This window comes from Ceratotherium simum, chromosome 16, assembly GCF_057802395.1.
Source record: "Ceratotherium simum simum isolate JZ-2026a chromosome 16, ASM5780239v1, whole genome shotgun sequence".
NCBI lineage: Eukaryota > Metazoa > Chordata > Mammalia > Perissodactyla > Rhinocerotidae > Ceratotherium > Ceratotherium simum.
In genome coordinates this window covers 46,526,610-46,544,627 of record NC_141915.1, presented here as the reverse complement: position 1 = coordinate 46,544,627, position 18,018 = coordinate 46,526,610, and the positions used below count along the sequence as shown (strand labels likewise).

Genomic DNA, 18,018 nt, shown 5'->3' with positions numbered 1-18,018 from the left:
TCTTTCGACCGTTACCTTCATTTACTGAGGCAATAAAAGGAGCCAGCGCTTTTAGCAGAGTCAGATACGTGATGTTCGTTCTATGAGGGCTGAGCGAAACTGAATATCCCCAGGCCGGGCACAGAAGGTCAAGTGGTCAATGGTATTTATCATGGCACAGGCTCTGAAATGGACAGTGGCTGTCCAGTCTCTGGACCCAGTGGGGAGGCTCGTCCCCGTGGTTACAGGAACCCTCTTCTCAACCCAGAGTGACCTGGAGAGGGAGCTGTAAGAACCTGATAAGGGCCTTGGCAAGAAATTCCCCTCAATATTCAATTAACTTTTCTCCTTTTTAAAAAGTGTCTCTTCATTCCATCAGAAGAGCACACCTTTGAGAACAAGCCGAGATTCTACTTGAGATTGATTACTAAGGGTCAGGCAGGAGATGTGTTCATGGTAAAGTTGGGTGGGAGCTCCCTGGGATGTCCTGTGTGCTCCTGAAAAGCGCCATCACTTAACACAACTTCAGAACTTACTGAGGGGGCTCACTATTTAAAGGGACCCTACAGCAAATCCTCTGAAAAGGTAAAAATCCTTTGGTAACATGAGTTCTTACTTCTTAACATTCACTTTATTTTCCATATTGTATCTGGTTTCTAATGTGTATGAGCCAGAGCTCAAGAGGTCTTTCTTTGCTTTATGCATCTGTAGTCTCCTAAATCAGGTCTTCTCTGTGGACCTTCATTTGCTTAAAAGCATGCAAAGCACATGGCTTGAGACATGTCACAAACTGATCTCTCACTCAGGATTAGGGCCGGCTCTCGGGTGAGCAGAGGCATCTTGACCCCGTTAGTGTGCCATCTCTTCTGGTTTTTGTTCTAGCCTCTGAATTTTAAGGGTCTCTGTGTTTGTGAATATTCACATGGTCCCAGACAGGAGATGATGGCTCTCCCTCCAGAGGGTTAGTCCTTTACCTCCTCAGGGGGGACCTCACCTTCTTACTGGGTTTGGAACTCCTAGAAATCCCAAAGTTACTCCTCTTGACCTTGGCATAGAGTTCTTTCTCCAAAGAAGTAACAAGTAGCTTTCTCCAAGCTTCCTTCTTAAACCCACTGCCTGTGCTGCTTCTGGTGTCATTCAGATTGCTTGGTTTTCTTAGATCTCCTTCTGAGGAAGGGGGCAGCATGGTAGAGAGGGAAAAGCTTTCTGGGCAGATCTGAGTCAGAGTCCCACCCTTGCCTCCATGACCTTGAGCAATTTAAACTCTCAGGATCTGCTTCCTCATTTGTGTTTTGGAGAGAGCAATGTTGTCTGTCAGGTTGTGTGAGGAATAGGTTAGAGAACATATGTAAAGTCCCTATCACAGTGTCTGGGACATAATGGGCACCTCAAGAGAATGGCCCATTACAATGGACTCTGCAACACCTCCCTTTTTACCATAGGGCCTTCCAGACATGACACCCTTATTATGAAAGCCCTGTTTTTAATTCCTGGGAATGAGAGGACTCAGTTTCCAAGTTTCTCCAAGCTCCTCCAGCTTCCATTTTTATTTTTTTTGTGAGGAAGATCAGCCCTGAGCTAACATCCATGCCAATCCTCCTCTTTTCGCTGAGGAAGACTGGCCCTGGGCTAACATCTGTGACCATCTTCCTCCACTTTATATGGGACGCCGCCATAGCATGGCCTGACAAGCGGTGCATCGGTGCATGCCTGGGATCCGAACCCCGGCCGTCAGCAGCAGCAGAGTGCGCCCACTTAACTGCTATGCCATGGGGCCGGCCCTCAGCTTTCATTTTTTAAACCTGAAAGAGGATAACACTGTTTCCCCCACCCAATCTCTGCCTACCCATCCCAGCCTACGGAAGGGGAGTCCAGCTTACCATGTGCATGCGGGCACAGTGGTGCATCGAACTATAGAGCTGCTGAAAGGCACCTGTTAGGGAGTAAGAATACCAAAGGGAAGAGAGTTTGGTTTGGGACTTCTGAGAATCTACAAAGAATTTGCTGAGTTCACTGTCTGCTGCTGCTCTGAGTGGCATTTTAGTCAGGTTCAGGGCAAATTCCTTTTAAGAATTAGGTTTTTAGGAATCACAACCTTTCATCTTTCTTCCAGTGTCCCCAAGAATCCTTAAAAAGCTGGAGTTTTTGTCAACCACTTATCTACTTTTGATTCTTAATGAAATAACTGGAACAACCCAGGAATGGTTTTCAGACTGAGCAGGTGGTTACTTCCAGAGTCCTCTCTCTCCTCTTTAAAGGCAATTCTGGCGTCCAGCTGTGGTGACTGTGCATGTCGAGTTTTCCTGCTTCCCCAGGTTGGGTTGTTGAGGGGAGACAGATGTAGTTATACAGCAGGGATGTTTGTTCGGCACAATCTGGTGTCTATAGAGAAAGTGGTCTCCTTCTTTGCTTGTCCCTCAAGTAGACAGAGAGGTAGCAGCTAGGCAGGAAAGGCTGCAGGACTCAGTGCTGGCCGCTTTTTAAAAAAAGGTATTGAGTCTCCGGCCAGTTGCAGGAAATCTACAACCTTTCCATTCACAATGCAGCTGCCTAGCTCTCTATATGGCCAGGATTCGAACTTCTAGCCAGACTTCTCAAGAAAAATAAAGCCACTGGAAGCAGTGGGCTTCCAGCTTTCACCAAGTTAGCCTTGGGAACTACAGCTAGGGCTATCCCCTCACCCTCAGGCATGCAGGCCTTAACCATAACAGCTCTAACTGGCAGCCCACTTTGGCCTGGGATTTTGGTATGGTAGCTGGGTTGGGGGGTGGCCTCAGCTATTAAAATGAAACAAGGAGAAGGGCTCAGTGCTCCCTTGGTATGGCTGGAGAAAAACTCTTCCACTGAAGAAAAAGCCTTTTCTCAATGAATATAGTGAGCCTTTGCTGACAGGCCATTAGAACCATCTTTTCTTGTCCTCCGTTCTCTCGAGTGCCTACCCAGTGTCCAGCTCCAAGCAGGTGCTCAATATCTGCACTGAGTGAATAAAAGCCTGAGGCGGGACTCTGAATGTCTTACAAGAGACCAAGCAAATCATCTGGAATTTGGTCTTCGCCTTAACCTGCCAAAGTCATCCTTGGGGGAGGCTTCCTCAGCACCACAGGCCTCAGTGAGGGTGGGCTTGAGAGTCAGCTCCCTGGAGAGGTATTGTAATGGAAGGAGAAAGCACCACAACGCCATGTTTTTCCAAGTGTTACCCATTTATAAATAAGTACATTTGCTTTCATACATACAGTTCATTGTACAGATGGCGATCTGTATACATGGGCAGGAAAATGCATTCATTTAACTTTTCACATCTATCTCACACAGCTCACATGTACAGACAATAAAACTGCTCAAGCAAGTACAGCAAAGGAAATGTCTTTCCTTATACACAGGGGGCTAGATGCCTCTGTTGGGTGTGGGACATCCCCACTGCACGAGTTCACAACTGTGTGGTGTTCAATATATCAGGATAGAGAACAAACATGCGTTGGATAATATACTGTACAGAGAAAGTCCTTTACATCTGAGTTATAGAAAACCTAAAGGAAAACTAAGTGCATTAAAGCTTTTTCCAGCAAGTGTCTTGAAAGGACAGCAAAGAGGAGGAAGAATCGAAATCATATTAGTACAAATCACTCTTTAATTGTAGACTGTACATGTCTATACTGATTAAAATCATCTTGGATTTGGAGGAGACAGAACAGAGACAGAGATGATGTGCTAGATGGAAAGGAGGCCATGCCTGAGAATGGCACCTGCCCTGAGCCTGACGAGGAACTGGCCCCACTCACCAGGAATGAGCCAAAGGAAAAAAACAAAAAAATGAACCAGAACAGGAAGTGTAACTTACAAGATTTCCAAAATAACCTGTGAATGAAGTAGAGATCTGGAGCTGGCATTTCTAACTCTTTTTTCCAGTAAGTTGGTACACAATAAGGCAGGTACATTCAAGTACTGAATTTTCCAGAATTAATTCTCTGTCTGGTCCTGGGGACTGAAGGATTGAATCCCCCTAACCAGATGTTCTGGTTAGTGATTAGGCGAAAGAAAAATCCAGCCAGCAAGTGCTACAAGCAAAGCAGCTAGGCTCCTTCCTTTCCACAGAGTACGTCTGTCTGAAAAACGAGAGCAATGCTGGCCTGTATCTACACGCATCCAGCTAAAACCCGACAGATCAGCTTAATGGAAATATCACAGAGTCAGCAGGAAGAAATGAGATGATATGGGTGAGGAAACATGAAAGTAACACTTGATTTTTGGTGTCCAATTATGCATTCATTTGGTACTGACTTTCAAAGCTCTGACTGTGGCCATTATGTGGCCACAAGCATCTCAGGGTGGTTCAGCTGCTGTGAGGCATTGGACACCGAAATGCAGGTTAACAACACTTCAGCCCTTGAGTGGTCTATGTTATAAAAGGAGTTGATGAAGACCCAGTGATTATTCAAGTAGCTCTGCACAGTGGCTCCACCAGCCCCATTGTGCTTGTGTCCAGGCCCCCAGCCAGCCACCTTTTCTCGGGAGCAGCCAGAGCTGAGTTCAAGGCATTGCATGGTGAAGGTTTCCATGACACGTCTTTGTAGGTAGCTCTTACCCCTAAGCCCTTTGTGTTCATTGTTGTTAGTCATGGTAGATGGTCACTCTGGAATTCCTGGAGGAAAAGGAGAAAAAGCCACACCTCCCAGTGTGCATGCACCAGGGCAGCACAGGCATTGGTGTGGAAGCAGCAGCAGGCTGCCTTTGCAGGTGAGCTTCTTGAGAAGTGGGCAGCCCAAAGACAGACAGGCAGGGACAAGGGTGGGCACATCCTACCCCCTGGGGGAGCCTGTTCCATTCTGTGGCAAAGATTCAGTGAGCAACTGGTTTTGTCCAAGGCATTTCTGCAGTAGAAAAAGAACTATCTTTGAATCAAACCATCCAACTGAGACACCTCTGGAGTTATAAAAGTTGGAGGCCAAGAGGAACTTAGAGGGGTGCTCATGGGGAAGAAAGGGATCTTCCACATACCTACCCATCCACCAGAGCAAGAGAGTTCTAGTCAACCTTCTCCCAGCCTCCGCCTGGCTGAATCAGGTCCAAAGCAGGTAGTGTTCAAAGAGCTTATCTTGCCACAACTGGTACAGATGTGTGAAGATCCCTTTCCAGGTCTTTGTTCCCTCCTTCCTGAACCCTCTGAGCCTAAGGGCTTGCCTGCTGCCCTGGAAGCGGCTCCTCTAGGGGAGATGCTGCCATTCTTTGCTACCAGACAAGCCTGGTGCAGAGCCACAGTGACACCTGGTGGTAAAGTATGGTGAAACAAGGTGACATCCACATAACCCACTGAATAAGACTAAAATCTAAGGAAAATACTTATGGATATTAAATTAGATACTGATTAATTTTTCTATTGGGTACATCTATGAAATATAAAAATACCAATATTTAGAGAGGGGTTCATAAACTACTATACAATATAAGGACTGAGAATACCTTTCTCTAACCTGTTCTGTTTACAATAATTTAGGAAAAGTGTTTAGTAATCCAGGCTTAACTAAATTAGCAAACTTGTATTTCTGGACAATGACCTGGGGTACTGTACATGATTCTAATTAGTGGAATTTTCCTGAGCCTTCGAGTTTAAGTTAAACACATCTAAAAAGAGGGGCACATGGGAGAGGAACAAGAAGGGTTGTGCTCTATTAACTTGGGACTTTAATAGTGCACATCTGCAACCCGGACAAGATACAACAGCAGATACAAAATGGTCTCCATTTTGTCCATGCCAAATTCTCAGTTACACAGGTTTTCCCTTTACTTTGTAAATAAACATTAATTTTTAATTGTTAATTGTGTGCCTTACTGATCCAGTAAATAAAGTAACCATGTCTCAGGAGTCCCTAAGAAAATTGCTGGAAAAGCACTTTAAAATCACTGCAAATATTTTTTGTGTTTAAAAATTCTTAATCTTTTTGATGCTTATATACAACAGTTACGTCTTGTGCTATAAATGTTTTGATCCACTGCTTGATTTCTTTCCTTTTTTTCCCTTGCAAAATACACTAAAAGACAAGAGCGGTTTTGCTATTTTCTAATGAAGACATTACTCACACTTAAATATCCAGTATTTATCAGAGTTACAAATTCAAACAGTAAAGTGCACCCATTTATAGACATGATGTGATGGAAACCCATTAGTGCAAGAATTCTGGGAACAGAACGTACAACTTGGTGAGAAACCTGTAAGTTTAAGTTTGTCACCGCTGTCTCCATCTCAGGGTGATGTGAATTGGGTGGGTGGAACTCACCAGTTTCATTTGAAAAATTTCCCCCCACCTGAAGTCAGACATTGATTTCAGCAAGTGTGGCTGAGGAGGGGGCGTCTCTAAGATACAGTACCAAGATCGTCCCATGGCAGTGAAGTAGCAAAACAGGGCACAGGCAGTCCGCTTACAAGGAAAAACTTTGTCTCCTGCCCCAATAAGGTTCAGTTGGCATTTTCTAGTCAAAAACAACTGGCGCCCAGTAGTGATATTCACTCTCTCTTACAATGGCTAAAAAAGAATTGTGTTTTGACTGTTGACATTTTAGGTGTTTTGCCCAATAAGGCATAGACCCTAAATTTCCTGTTTGTCCTGGAAAACTGAAAGAAACCCTGGGGAGCAGCAGCATTAGTGGTGTATTTGTAAAACTACAGAACCTGCTCACCCACCTAGATAGGTGAGCACAGGTGGTATATGTGGTGTTCCAAATAAGCAGGAGCACTTTTCTAAAAGATACTGAGAAATTTTTCAAAATGTAGCAGCAGCTCCTCAGTGAGAGGTGGTTAAAAGGGGATAAGAAGCAGAGCCCAACAGGGCTGAGACCTGGACAGAGAGAGCTGAGAGGGTGCTGGGCTCCTGGCTGTAGGCTGATGCTAGAGCTGTACATTCTATCTTCCTGATGAGAGAGACAGAGGGGAGAGAAGAGAAGAGACATTGATGTCCACCCTGGTCTAGTTGAATAGGAGATAGTCCTTAAGCATCAGAGAGAGTGGAAAGAGTCTGGGTCTTGAGTTAACCCAGCTGTTTGCTTCTAGCACAGAGAGACAAATCCTGTCCCATTTCAGGCTTGGCGTCCCTCTATTTGGCAGAATCTAAATTAGTAAAGAAATGTTTCTGATCTTAGCTTCATGCTCCTCATGTCGTAATGATACTTTCAGAAGACACTTACTATTATAAGCAGGTCTGGTCACATCTGGATTTTTATTCAGGAAACTGCCATTCCTGTAAGTCCTTTGCTAACAAGAGCAGAATGATTCCTAATTCCTAAGAGAACGAATTCTCTTTTGTTTAGTTTGTTAAACTTTAAGAGCTGATGTGCAGTCAGTACCAGGCCTATGCTAAGGCTTTGGTTTCAGTGTTCTTGCTGTCCATCTTATGCTGGCCTCAGTCACTCAAAGGACAGGTTAGCAAATGACCACAAGACATAGAAGATGTGTGGAGGGTGACTGGATCAGAACACTTGCTGTCTATCTCATGTGCCCCCACCCGTGGCTGAAAGGGGTCTTTCTTCACCCTGAAGTACTTTGCTGTGTCTGGTTTTCAAATATCACTCCACAAACACTCCTACCCAGAAAAAGAAAAGAAGAAACAATTCCTGTAATAGATAATGAAACTACAGATCTCGAAATGGAATTAGACAACACCTGGCACAGAATGCAATGGCCCTGGGTGCAAACTCGGAATAAGTCTTACAGTCCCATGAGAATTCAATTTGCTTCTCAAACAACCAATTTCTTCACTGTACCATCTGGGTTTAAAATAGAGGGCCAGTAGAACAAAATCTGGCTCTTAGGCAAAGATCCAACTAACAGGATTATTGCACCAATCAACCTTCAGGAAGAGTTTGCTTTTGGTGGAACATGATGCTCAGTGATGTAGATTTTTCCAAGACAAAGATTTTCTACAGCCTTTCACTGAGAATCCAGAACAATCTTTCTTTCTCTCTCTCTTTCCACATATTTGTTTATTTCCTGCCCACCCATGGAAAATCAGTAGCTTTTAATGGTTAATTTAGCTAAAAATCTAAATAACTCTCAGTGAATTATTTTAAAATACCCATGATTCTCACCCAATTTCATTGGCTGACTGAAATATTTAAAGGGCTGCTTTGTTTTCTAAGTGTTCCTAAGATGCCTTTTGGGAAATCAAGGTAGTGACATTTCAAATTATATTATTTTTTTCCTTCCAATTTAACAGACTTATTTTTTCTCTTTCTCCTTGATCCCTTGACCATCACAGGAAGACCAGTAATAATCTAAATGAACATTCTAGACCTGATGACTGCAGGGAGCTGGCAGTCCAGGGGAGGAGACCATGGCACAAGAATGCACTGGGGGCTGGCTATTTGGATAACACTGGATAAGAATGCAAAGGCAAAGGGGCGTCACACTCTTTCTAAAGTTCCTAGAAGAAAACGAACAAGAACATCTTACTTTTGTAAAAAAGGAGAGAGACGTTTGCACAACAAGAACATCAGTGAAAACGACTGTCTCCTGGAAAAAGCTGACCAGTGTGTCTGATCTCCCTGGGTTAAAGCACACGGCACAACAATCTCCTCGTTGGCATCTGAAGGAGGGAAAGAGCATGTGGCTGGGGCACAGACAAGAGAAACTGAAGTCCTGGCTCACTGGAGGCCAGCTTCCCAGTCGGCTGCATGCAAAGGATTTCAGCATGTGGGCTGCCACCTCTGAACACCAGACAGAAACTACATGAGAAATTAAGCCAGAGAACTACCTCAAATGTGGAAACCAAGCCTGAAAATGTGCAATGAAAACATGGGTCTCACTCCAACAAACGTCTTTTAAACATTAGACTCCACAAATGGTCTCTTTGGTTTGATAGGGGATGTCTGCCCTTGTCGAGAGTCCCGGGACAACTGCCTGTACAGGTTGTCCTGGTATGCCTGAGCCACAGGGAGGGTCCGAGCCACCTTCACGTCAGGATATGAGGAGGCCTGACTGACTCTCTCCAAGAGGTCTCCACGGGACCCATTTGCCAGTATCCCATGGGGGCTGTAATAATCGTCCTCCAGCAAATGGCCATTCTGTGCATTGTTGGTTTTGTTATAAAAGGCAATGTTGCTGATGGATGATGGTGGACTGAAGGACTCAGGCTGAGGCAGGTTGCCTGGAGATGTGGGACTGAGAACGGTATCCACTGATGACACTGCCCAGGTCCGATTTTGCTGGTGAAGGTGGGGGTACTGTTGAGTCCGGGCTGTTTTATCTATGATCCCCATGAATGGTGTGGTCCTGGATCGGGTGGGCTCACTGGGGTAACCTCCCTGAGTGGGAGACACTGGCGACAGCTCATCACATGACCTATCATATGCCGGTTTTAGTGGGATCTCCATTTGTTGAATCGAGGAAGATGGCCGGAAGGTAGGAGTTAGGTTGGAGGTGGATGAGATACTATTGCTAGATGGAGAAAAGCGAAGGCCTACACTTTGGGAGTGCAGCAATGGCCTGGGAGTTGGTGGATGGGGTTTGATTTCATTAGGGTTAACACTAATAGGTCTTCTGATTAAATGTGACACATCAGGGGAACCTAGTTGGCTAGAAGAACGCTCCAGATCTAGTTTTGAGTGACAGACTGGGTAATAGGATGCGGACTGGCTACGCCCAATCTGTGGTGTCTGGCTGTATCTCATGCCACCTCGATAGGCTGAGGAAGGTCGCTGTGGAAGGTCTTCTTTGGTCAACCCTCCATGCTGACAAATGGCACCTGCACTCAGGCTGGCCTGGACATGCTGTACGGGTCTCCCATCCCCTACTATCCCCCCAATTGACCCTTGATAAACCAACCGGCTCTGACTTACTCCTATGTCTCCTTGTGAAGACTGGTATTTACTAGCCATTGAATGGGCTACTTGGCCATAGGCCCCTGTGGAGATGACAGTGCTTGAATGAACTGCTGAGCTGGGCTGATTGCTTCTCACAATCTGGGCCTTGGCAGGCTGCAGCCTGAGCCCCTGCTGGGGAACCGCCACAGGAAGCTGAGGCATCTGGTAGGGTCGCTGGGCCATTTTGGATAATGGAGATTTTGGTCTGCCAGGAAGCTGACTAACATTTGTTTCTTGCTGATAACGCACGGGTGAACCAGACTGAGATCTATAAACATTCATGCTTTCAGCTGGAGGGCTGGCCCGATACTGAGGGCCTCTACGGAGAGGGGAAGGGGGAGGGCTCGGGTACTCTTTGCCCTGCCCTCCCATAGGAGGGGGGCTGAAGCGGTAAGATCCACCCTGATGAGCGGGTGAAGTGTGTGGTGGGCTAGGCCTGTAATGAGAGTTCTGGTGAGTTGGAGAAAGAGCAGGTGAGGTGGACTGATAGCCCTGTCTAGTGGGAGAACCTATAGAACTACTGGACCGGAAGTCAAAAACCTGATGAGAGCCAAGAGGTGAGCTAGAGATGTAGGCTGAGTCACGATGGGCTGGAGAAGAAGGTGGGCTCTGGATTATCGGGAGCCCCTGACTGGGCCGAGCCTCTGTCTGGAGGCCGATGGAAACATTTTCAACATCCTGTTCCAGGTACTCCTCCTCGAATATATCTTGAACAGAGTATATATCTTCTTGCTGTGGTTCAGGTTCTGTTTCTTCTGGTAACTGCTGCTGAGGCTGCTGTTGTGGTGGCTGCTGCTGCTGTTGCTGCTGCATCTGTCTACACTCTTCCTCCACTCTCATCAGAAGTCTCTGGATCTCACGGTTGTTTGGACATAGCTTGATGGCCTCGTTCAGGTCCTCTAATGCTGCTGCAAACTGTCTGCTTGACAAAATGTAAACACAGGAACTGGAGTTATTCTGAATCAACAGGAATTACCAAGAGCTGAGAACATGGTCACTATTTCAGAGAACTGTGGTAGCATCTGTGGGAATATGGAGGGTTTTGGTTTCGTTTGATTGGTAAGGAAGGAAATAGGTAGGCTGTCATTCTAGAAGAGTCCAGAATGATTCCCTAGCCCATTCAGCCTCCATCTTCCTTCTGGCCTCTCTGGGATTAGTGGAGAAATGTCCCCATTTTGTCAGTCCAGCCAGGCCCTTCAGGAAGATTCTCTTAGTGCCCAAATGCACACCAGGCAGTATGAGGTTGGGTGGGGTTGTCATTTACAGGGTCACTGTCAATTAGCTTAGGAACAAAACTGTAACTACAATATTTAAAAATCTTGCTGATCCAGCAGAATTTTTTCTTTATATTCTTGACATTTTGGCTCCAATTTTCAGGCCTGTTCCATCGTAGGCAAGAGCTCTGTCTTCTGCCCTCTCTACCCCTTGCCCCGCAGCACTGTTGCTCCTCCAATCCACTACATCAAAGCTCAGCAGGTATTAGGCTTGCTGACTGGGCAACTCAGATCTAATTTACAAAGGAAGACACAAACTGTCAGAGGTATTCCCATCCTCTCTATTAATGTTGCCTGGAAAAGGGGCAATTTGCCTTGCAGGGAGGGGATAATCCGGGGGTAAAGAGAATGTGATAGTCAAGCTTCTATAAGAACTTGGTTACTCCAGCTAGTGCAGACTAATATCATTGCCCCCGGCATCACTAGACTTAACCCGGGTCTGATTTTCAGGACCATATCCCCACTGGTCACAGTAGTGAACTTGAAACAGTTCTTTCCCATGCAGAGCTTGGGAGAAGGGCGGGGCGCTGGGCAGGAGGCATTAATGACAGTGACAAGTTATCCAAAGATCACTGATGGCAGGTTCTAGGTCCTTCTGGAGACTTTCCTGCCCATTGGCCAAACCACAGCAGATGGGCATGAGGGATGGAGTTTCTCCTGGGTCCTCTCAATCCTGGCAGCAGCACCTCCTGTTTCCACGAGGGTGTGGTATGGTGTTGCGGAGGGAAGTTTAGGTGAGGAGGTTTGATGCCACCAGACTTGAGAAGACCCCAGAAGGAAGACTAAATAATCCAGGGATCCCCCAAATGCTTATTGGAAAAGAGGAGCCTGTGATATAAGTGACCCATCCTACTTTTCCCTCTACAAGGGTCGGGAGGATGTTTTGTTAAGTGACCTCCTCTTAAGTCACTGGTGTCTCTTTATGCTATCTGCTTTGGGGGTTAAAAAGTGATTGAGATATGGCAAAGGTTTCTCAGAAGAAGGTGCCATTCTCCAAAAATGAAAAGGCAGTTTTCTCACAAAGTCAAATTCTCTCAATCTCCATTGCCCCAAAGATTTGCCAATCTTAAGCTGAGTACTGTGCTATGCGAGCCATCCCCAAAGCTTGGCCCTAAGAGTCCTCAGGGATAGACACATTTGGGTACAAATGCCCCAGGATGGCCTACATTGCCTTGGCCAGATTTTCAGAAAAGAGACCTCTTGCTTTTCACCCTCTCTCTCTCTCCTCACCTGCTGCTGCGTTTTGCCCTTGCTCTTGCATAGTAAGCTTCATAAGATTTCGGTTTCAGCTCCAGGGCCTTAGTAGCAAATTCCTCCGCCATTCCAAAATCCTGTCATTACAATAGGTGTGCAAATGAGTCATTGAAGAGATATGAAAAATAGACAACTTGGGAATAAAACAGATTATATGTACATTTCTTTGACATTTATGGATGGAACACCTGGGATTCTTGACATGCCTGGCATGGCTCTAGCCATGTGGCCCAGACTGAAAGTTCCTTCTGCCTTTGCCCTGAGTGGCCCTGCAACCATTCATGGGAATTTATCTGCCTAGAAGTATTAAAATACTTTTAATTTGCCCTCTTTCTGCCTTTCTTTTCTTTTTTTTTTTTAAAGATTTTTTATTTATTTATTTTTCCCCCAAAGCCCCAGCAGATAGTTGTCTGTCATAGCTGCACATCCTTCCAGTTGCCGTATGTGGGACGCGGCCCCAGCATGGCCAGAGGAGCGGTGCGTCAGTGTGCACCCGGGATCCGAACCCGGGCCGCCGGCAGCACAGTGCGCGCACTTAACCGCCAAGCCACGGGGCCGGCCCATCTTTCTGCCTTTCTAACAAAGTTTTTTATAGCCCAGAAGCCAAATGTTAACCCAATGAAGCTCCTGAAGTCGGAAACCTGAACTCTTGTTACACACACGTGTATGAGGCAAACACACACATCTACACCTCATGTGAACTCTCATCTGACCCCCCACCTTCCTGCTGTACCCTTTATTCCTTGGTTTTCTAAAGGATGAGTGAAATTCAGGAGGATGGGGTCTGTGTAAAGGAGAACTAACTTACTCTGGAGAAGGACGGAGTAGGGACGTCAGGCAGACTTGGGTTCAACTATCTAGTCTGCTTTGTAATCCCTCAGGGCGTGTTGTGTGTTTTCTCATCCATACCTACTTCACAGGTAAGATCAAGAGCAATAGAGCATTTGAAAGCCCCATACACAGTTCCTGGCATGTAGTAGATGCTCAATAAATGGTAGTTTCCTTCCTATTTCACAGATGCTTCTCTGGCCTGTTCCTTCTCTTAACTGGTTCCTTACTTAGGAAACATTTAAAAAAAATAAATAAATAAATAAAAGAAGAGAGAACCATGGCTGTGACTGGAGTCTGTGCTGTCACCTCACCTCTTCATCACTGAGGCTCCCTGGAGGAACATGGTCTCATCTATCCTCATTCTGAGAACCCCTGGGAACAGGGATCATGGGAATAAAGCTATAGTTTTTAAGATACTCTTACATACTAAGCTAAAAGGGAAGGTTTTTCTCCTTTTTTTAAAGCCACACAAAACCATGGTACAGCCACAGTAGCCTCTGGTTACACTTGTGATTCCTCAAGCAGAAAAGAGGCCTTAGGCAGAACAAAGGCCCTGGGGGCACAGGTAAAAATGGGGGAAAAAAAATTAATGGGCAATTTTCTACCTAAGGAGACAGACTTCAGGTGCTTAGCGTAGTTGGTCACAGGAGGTGATTAACTGTTTCTGAACACATGTGGAACTAGAAAGAAAGCAGTCTATCCTACAGGGTCATCTTCTATCTATATTCTGTTTTCAACCTTATCCTTTAATTTTTTCTTTTGGGACAATCATTATTTCTGGGAAGTTTAGAGTATTTTTAAGAAGTAAATTATTTGTTAGGCAAAAAAGAAGGCGGCAGGTTGATAGCAGCTCCTGAGCTTTTTGCCTCATTCTCACTAGCTGGTGTTAAAGGAGGCCCATGGTGCCGTTTCTTCTGTTTCAAGTAAGCACCTCAATGCCTTCCCCAAGGCATCCCCTTCCCATGGGAACCGCTACTATACCCCCACTCTCCTCAACGCCTGGGGCCATAACTGTGTCCTCTGAGACCCCCAAGTCTGTATCAGGGCTCTTTTCATTGTCAGGTTTTAGATGGATGATATGAAGGTCCTATACACAAACAATCTTTCTGGAATTGAGAGCAGATCTCTTGCCACTGAGGCTGAAATATCACTTCTGTACAGCTGAGTTCTTTAATGATCAACATTCCTGTTTGGCTTGGATTGTATCTATGTCCTGAGGAACTGTGAGACCTCAGGCTGGTGGATGTCAGAGATTCCTGACAGGATCTTAGCTATTCCCAGTATCTGAGAGAGAGTTCTTGGCCCAGGAGTGTCTGCATGTCAAGGCTGCTGAGGGCATCAGAGACTATCTGCAAGGCAGGCAAGAAGGACCAAGGACTACCTGGGAGATAATAAAGGACCAGGAAGAATTCTAAGATTCTCTGTGTGACAAGAAGAGACATGGCATGCTAGAATAAAAAGATGAGGAAAGAAGTGAAAAGTTCAAGATTAGCCTTAGAGATTATAGCTTGAAGTCCATGGTCCTGAGGCCTCTTTCCAGCCCTTCCTTAAATGACTAGGGGGTCTACCAGTAAGGCAGGGAATAACTAAAATTCATATCTAATTGCAGCTGGAATTCTAATGACAACTGCTCTCACATTTTCCCAAAGACCAGAAAATTGACTTGGGGGTAGGGGAGGATGATGATGGTATTCCAATCACTTTCAGTGGGAATTATGAAAATTCAGAAAGCTACAAAGTGCCCACAGCATTAACTTTTTAACAGTTTGAGATACGGATTGTACTTAGACTTGATTTTTTTCAAATCGCAAATGTCAGTGCTCTGTGAAGGACAACCAAGTTCCAAATGGGGCAGAGGAGGATTTCAGGGGCCTGGTAAAAGGTAGTGAGTGACACGGACTGTCAACTTCCAGGATTGCAGAAAGGAGCTGGGATGACAGGGACTTACGTTCATTTTCCTGCGACACCGTGAGAGGTTGAGGAGAAGAGACACCTTTAGCTCCCGGAAAGTTTTCAAGTCCTCACCAAACCCTTCTCTAGGGAATTTCTTCAGAGCATACTGGTAGCGCTGGGCTGCTTCCTTTACTTTACCTTTCTGATGGGAGTACAAGATGGCAAAACACACAGTTGGTCTGCTGAGCAGCTGAGGACGTCTGTTCCCACTCCCTTCCTCCTCTCAGTTATTACTAGGGGTTAGCCCTCCCAAACACCAGCGTAGAGAGTGGGTCTGGCTCTGATGGTGAGAGCAGAAGGGTCCAGTCTTTCCCACAGGAAACTCACCTTGCAGGAAGGCAAGGTTGCAGGGGATACCCAAGATACAAGCCGGAGAAACAGAGCCTTGGCATGTCAAAGGCCCAGGACCTCAGCTTCCCAACTGGATTCTCGGGGGACTGACTGTTCATTTCAAAGGAACTTTTTCTTCACCTGATCTCCATGGTATACATATCATTTCCTAGCCCCAAGCACTCCAAAGTTATTACTACGTCCTTAATTTTGGCTTGTCTGGAAAACTCTTCTTGTTTGATATTCCACCTTGCTAGTCCTCTAGAAGAGGCCATTCTCTTCCTCACAAAAAATGTGGGTGCTAAAACAATCTAGCTGTTGCTTCCCTAATCTCATGGCATAAAATAAAATAAATCAGTTTTCCTCTTGTGTTTGGAAAAGGCCTGGAATAGGTTGGTAGTAGAGAAGTGAAGTTTAGAATTTGTGAGTCTATCTGACTACGTAGGAGGGATTTTTCAAGATGAAGTAAATCTACGACCAACCTAGGGACCTGGTTACAGGGGCCTTGAACTTTTCTTACATTTTGTATCTGAAAATCGATAAGCTGAGCCCAGAATGATGCAGGAGGCATCTCCCATTCCTTTAGGTGATCTGTATCCTCTCCATTCCTTCTCTATAGCTGCAACTCCATCAGGGAGCCCCATATTTTATTTTCTCTATAGCACCTTTCATTAAGGAGAGATTTGGAGTCTTCCAGGGTAGAATTCTGGGTGGGAACAGGAGTAGCTCTGCCTATTCTCATTAGAAGGCAGGACTCCTTGTCTTGGAATATCAGAAGTTATGTTATAACCAGGGCTTATATTCTTGAGAGCAATGCCATTCTCAAGTCCATAAATATGGCAGCTAGAGTAATGAGGCCCTTCTTTGAAGTCATATGAAATCATTGTTAGGTCAGCACTCAAGTTTCCTAGAAGCCTAAGAGTCCTAGATTATCATGACTCTCACTCAAAGAGTCCTCAGGAAATACAACTCTGCTCCCAGGAACTCTGTATACTCCTTACACAAGGGGAATAATGTGCTTCACAATCATTTCCTCATCTTCGGGCCTGGGGGTGTCTCAGTGATGCCTGCTGCCAAAAGCTGGGCTGGATTTGTATTTATCTTTAGGAGAAGATGATTCAGCTAATCTTAACACAACAAGGTAACTCTGACATGGAATGTTCTTAAGGGATTTCCTATAGGCCGTGGGAGTTTGTTAGGGTATGGAGCTTTCAGCTTGAATTGCAACTCCATACTTGTTGTTGTTGTCCTTCCAGTGAGTGACTTCAAGCAAATCTTATAATTGTTATTTGTCTCAGTTCCCTTATCTTACTCAGAGATGCTGATAAACTATTATTACTACAGACTTTTTAATCTATGTATATATTAAATAAGAAACCTAAGATCAAGGCCTCTTTTCCATGGACTAGAAATATCTGTACTACATAATTTTACTTTTACTTGTCCCATGAATTTCCAGGTCTCACTTAGCAGATTCCAAGTATAATCTACATAACTGCCTATTAGTGATCAGGGAAAACTAGGTCTTTAGGTTGATCAGCTGTAGGCATGTGTAGGCTACTCTTTCTCTCATCGAGAAGGCAAAAACCCACGATCAACTTATGCACCTGTCACTGAGGGATGGCATTTTCCCTTTGCCTCTAGAACCAAGGATGAGAACTGTCAAGACTTTGGTACATTCTATATGTAGAAAACAGTCAGTGGCTATTTCAAGGAAACTTTGTTCCCCTCTCCCCTCACCTTATAAAATGAAACTTTGTTCCCCTCTCCCCTCACCTTATAAAACATGTCCCCCTCTTCCATCAGCTTGCTCAAGAGGATGATCATGATGTCTGGTTTGGAGGTGGCCATCGCCCATGTGGCTGGACCTGTAGTGTACAGGATGCATGATGGGTAAAAAACTCATACAATGTAAGGGTGGTAGGAAGCTAGGTGAAAAAAACATCCTGGGGGAATTTCTGCTGAGAGAACAACTTGCTCCACAACAATTTCGTCATCTTTTAGACCTGGGAGTATCTTAAGGACTCCCACTGCCAAGAAGCTGCATTGGATTTGTATTCACCTTAAAATAAGAATATCTGAACTGTCTAAGCTTGCACATAGAAGGGCAGCAAAGTCTACATGTTGCATTTTGGTAGGCAATGGCTTAGTTTGGAGTTATTTTAAACAAGAAAATTGGGAGAAATGGTTTATATTAAATGTCACCATACGATTTTAAAAATCCAAAAAGGGTAATTTATTTTAGAATTTGGGACTGAAAACCCCTGTTTAGTCTCTTAATTTTTAAATATGTACTTTGCAGAAGGGAAACCATTAAAGACTGTAAAGGCTCCCTTAATTTATAAGTATCAAATAGGACTCCCTGGGATTTGCTTTGAACCAGGAGCACAGTTCCAATGTCAAACAGACGTGAAACAAGCCAACATTAGTGAGGACTACTTTATCCACAAAGAGAAAGAAAAGGTTAAATTGATTAGTTTACAGATGGCTGAATTATTTACCAACTAAGCTTTTCAGGGTTAGTTATCAAAAGTTCAAGTTATTCTCT

The 18,018-nt window shown here is 44.9% G+C and overlaps 1 protein-coding gene across 8 annotated transcripts in view; it reads right to left on the bottom strand.

The window, feature by feature from the left end:
* Positions 1-3,160: 3,160 nt before the first annotated feature.
* The window catches only part of TANC2 (tetratricopeptide repeat, ankyrin repeat and coiled-coil containing 2), a 402,214-nt gene continuing 387,356 nt past the window's right edge, over positions 3,161-18,018 (bottom strand). For all 8 annotated transcript variants that reach the window (XM_087441368.1, XM_087441370.1, XM_087441371.1 and 5 more), the window contains 4 exons: positions 17,247-17,338; positions 15,136-15,282; positions 12,333-12,433; positions 3,161-10,747 (listed from right to left, as the gene is read on the bottom strand). In XM_087441368.1, coding sequence (XP_087297494.1) covers positions 8,788-10,747; positions 12,333-12,433; positions 15,136-15,282; positions 17,247-17,338 — 2,300 coding nt within the window. In that variant the 3' untranslated portion in view covers positions 3,161-8,787. The remainder of the gene's footprint in view (positions 10,748-12,332; positions 12,434-15,135; positions 15,283-17,246; positions 17,339-18,018) is intronic.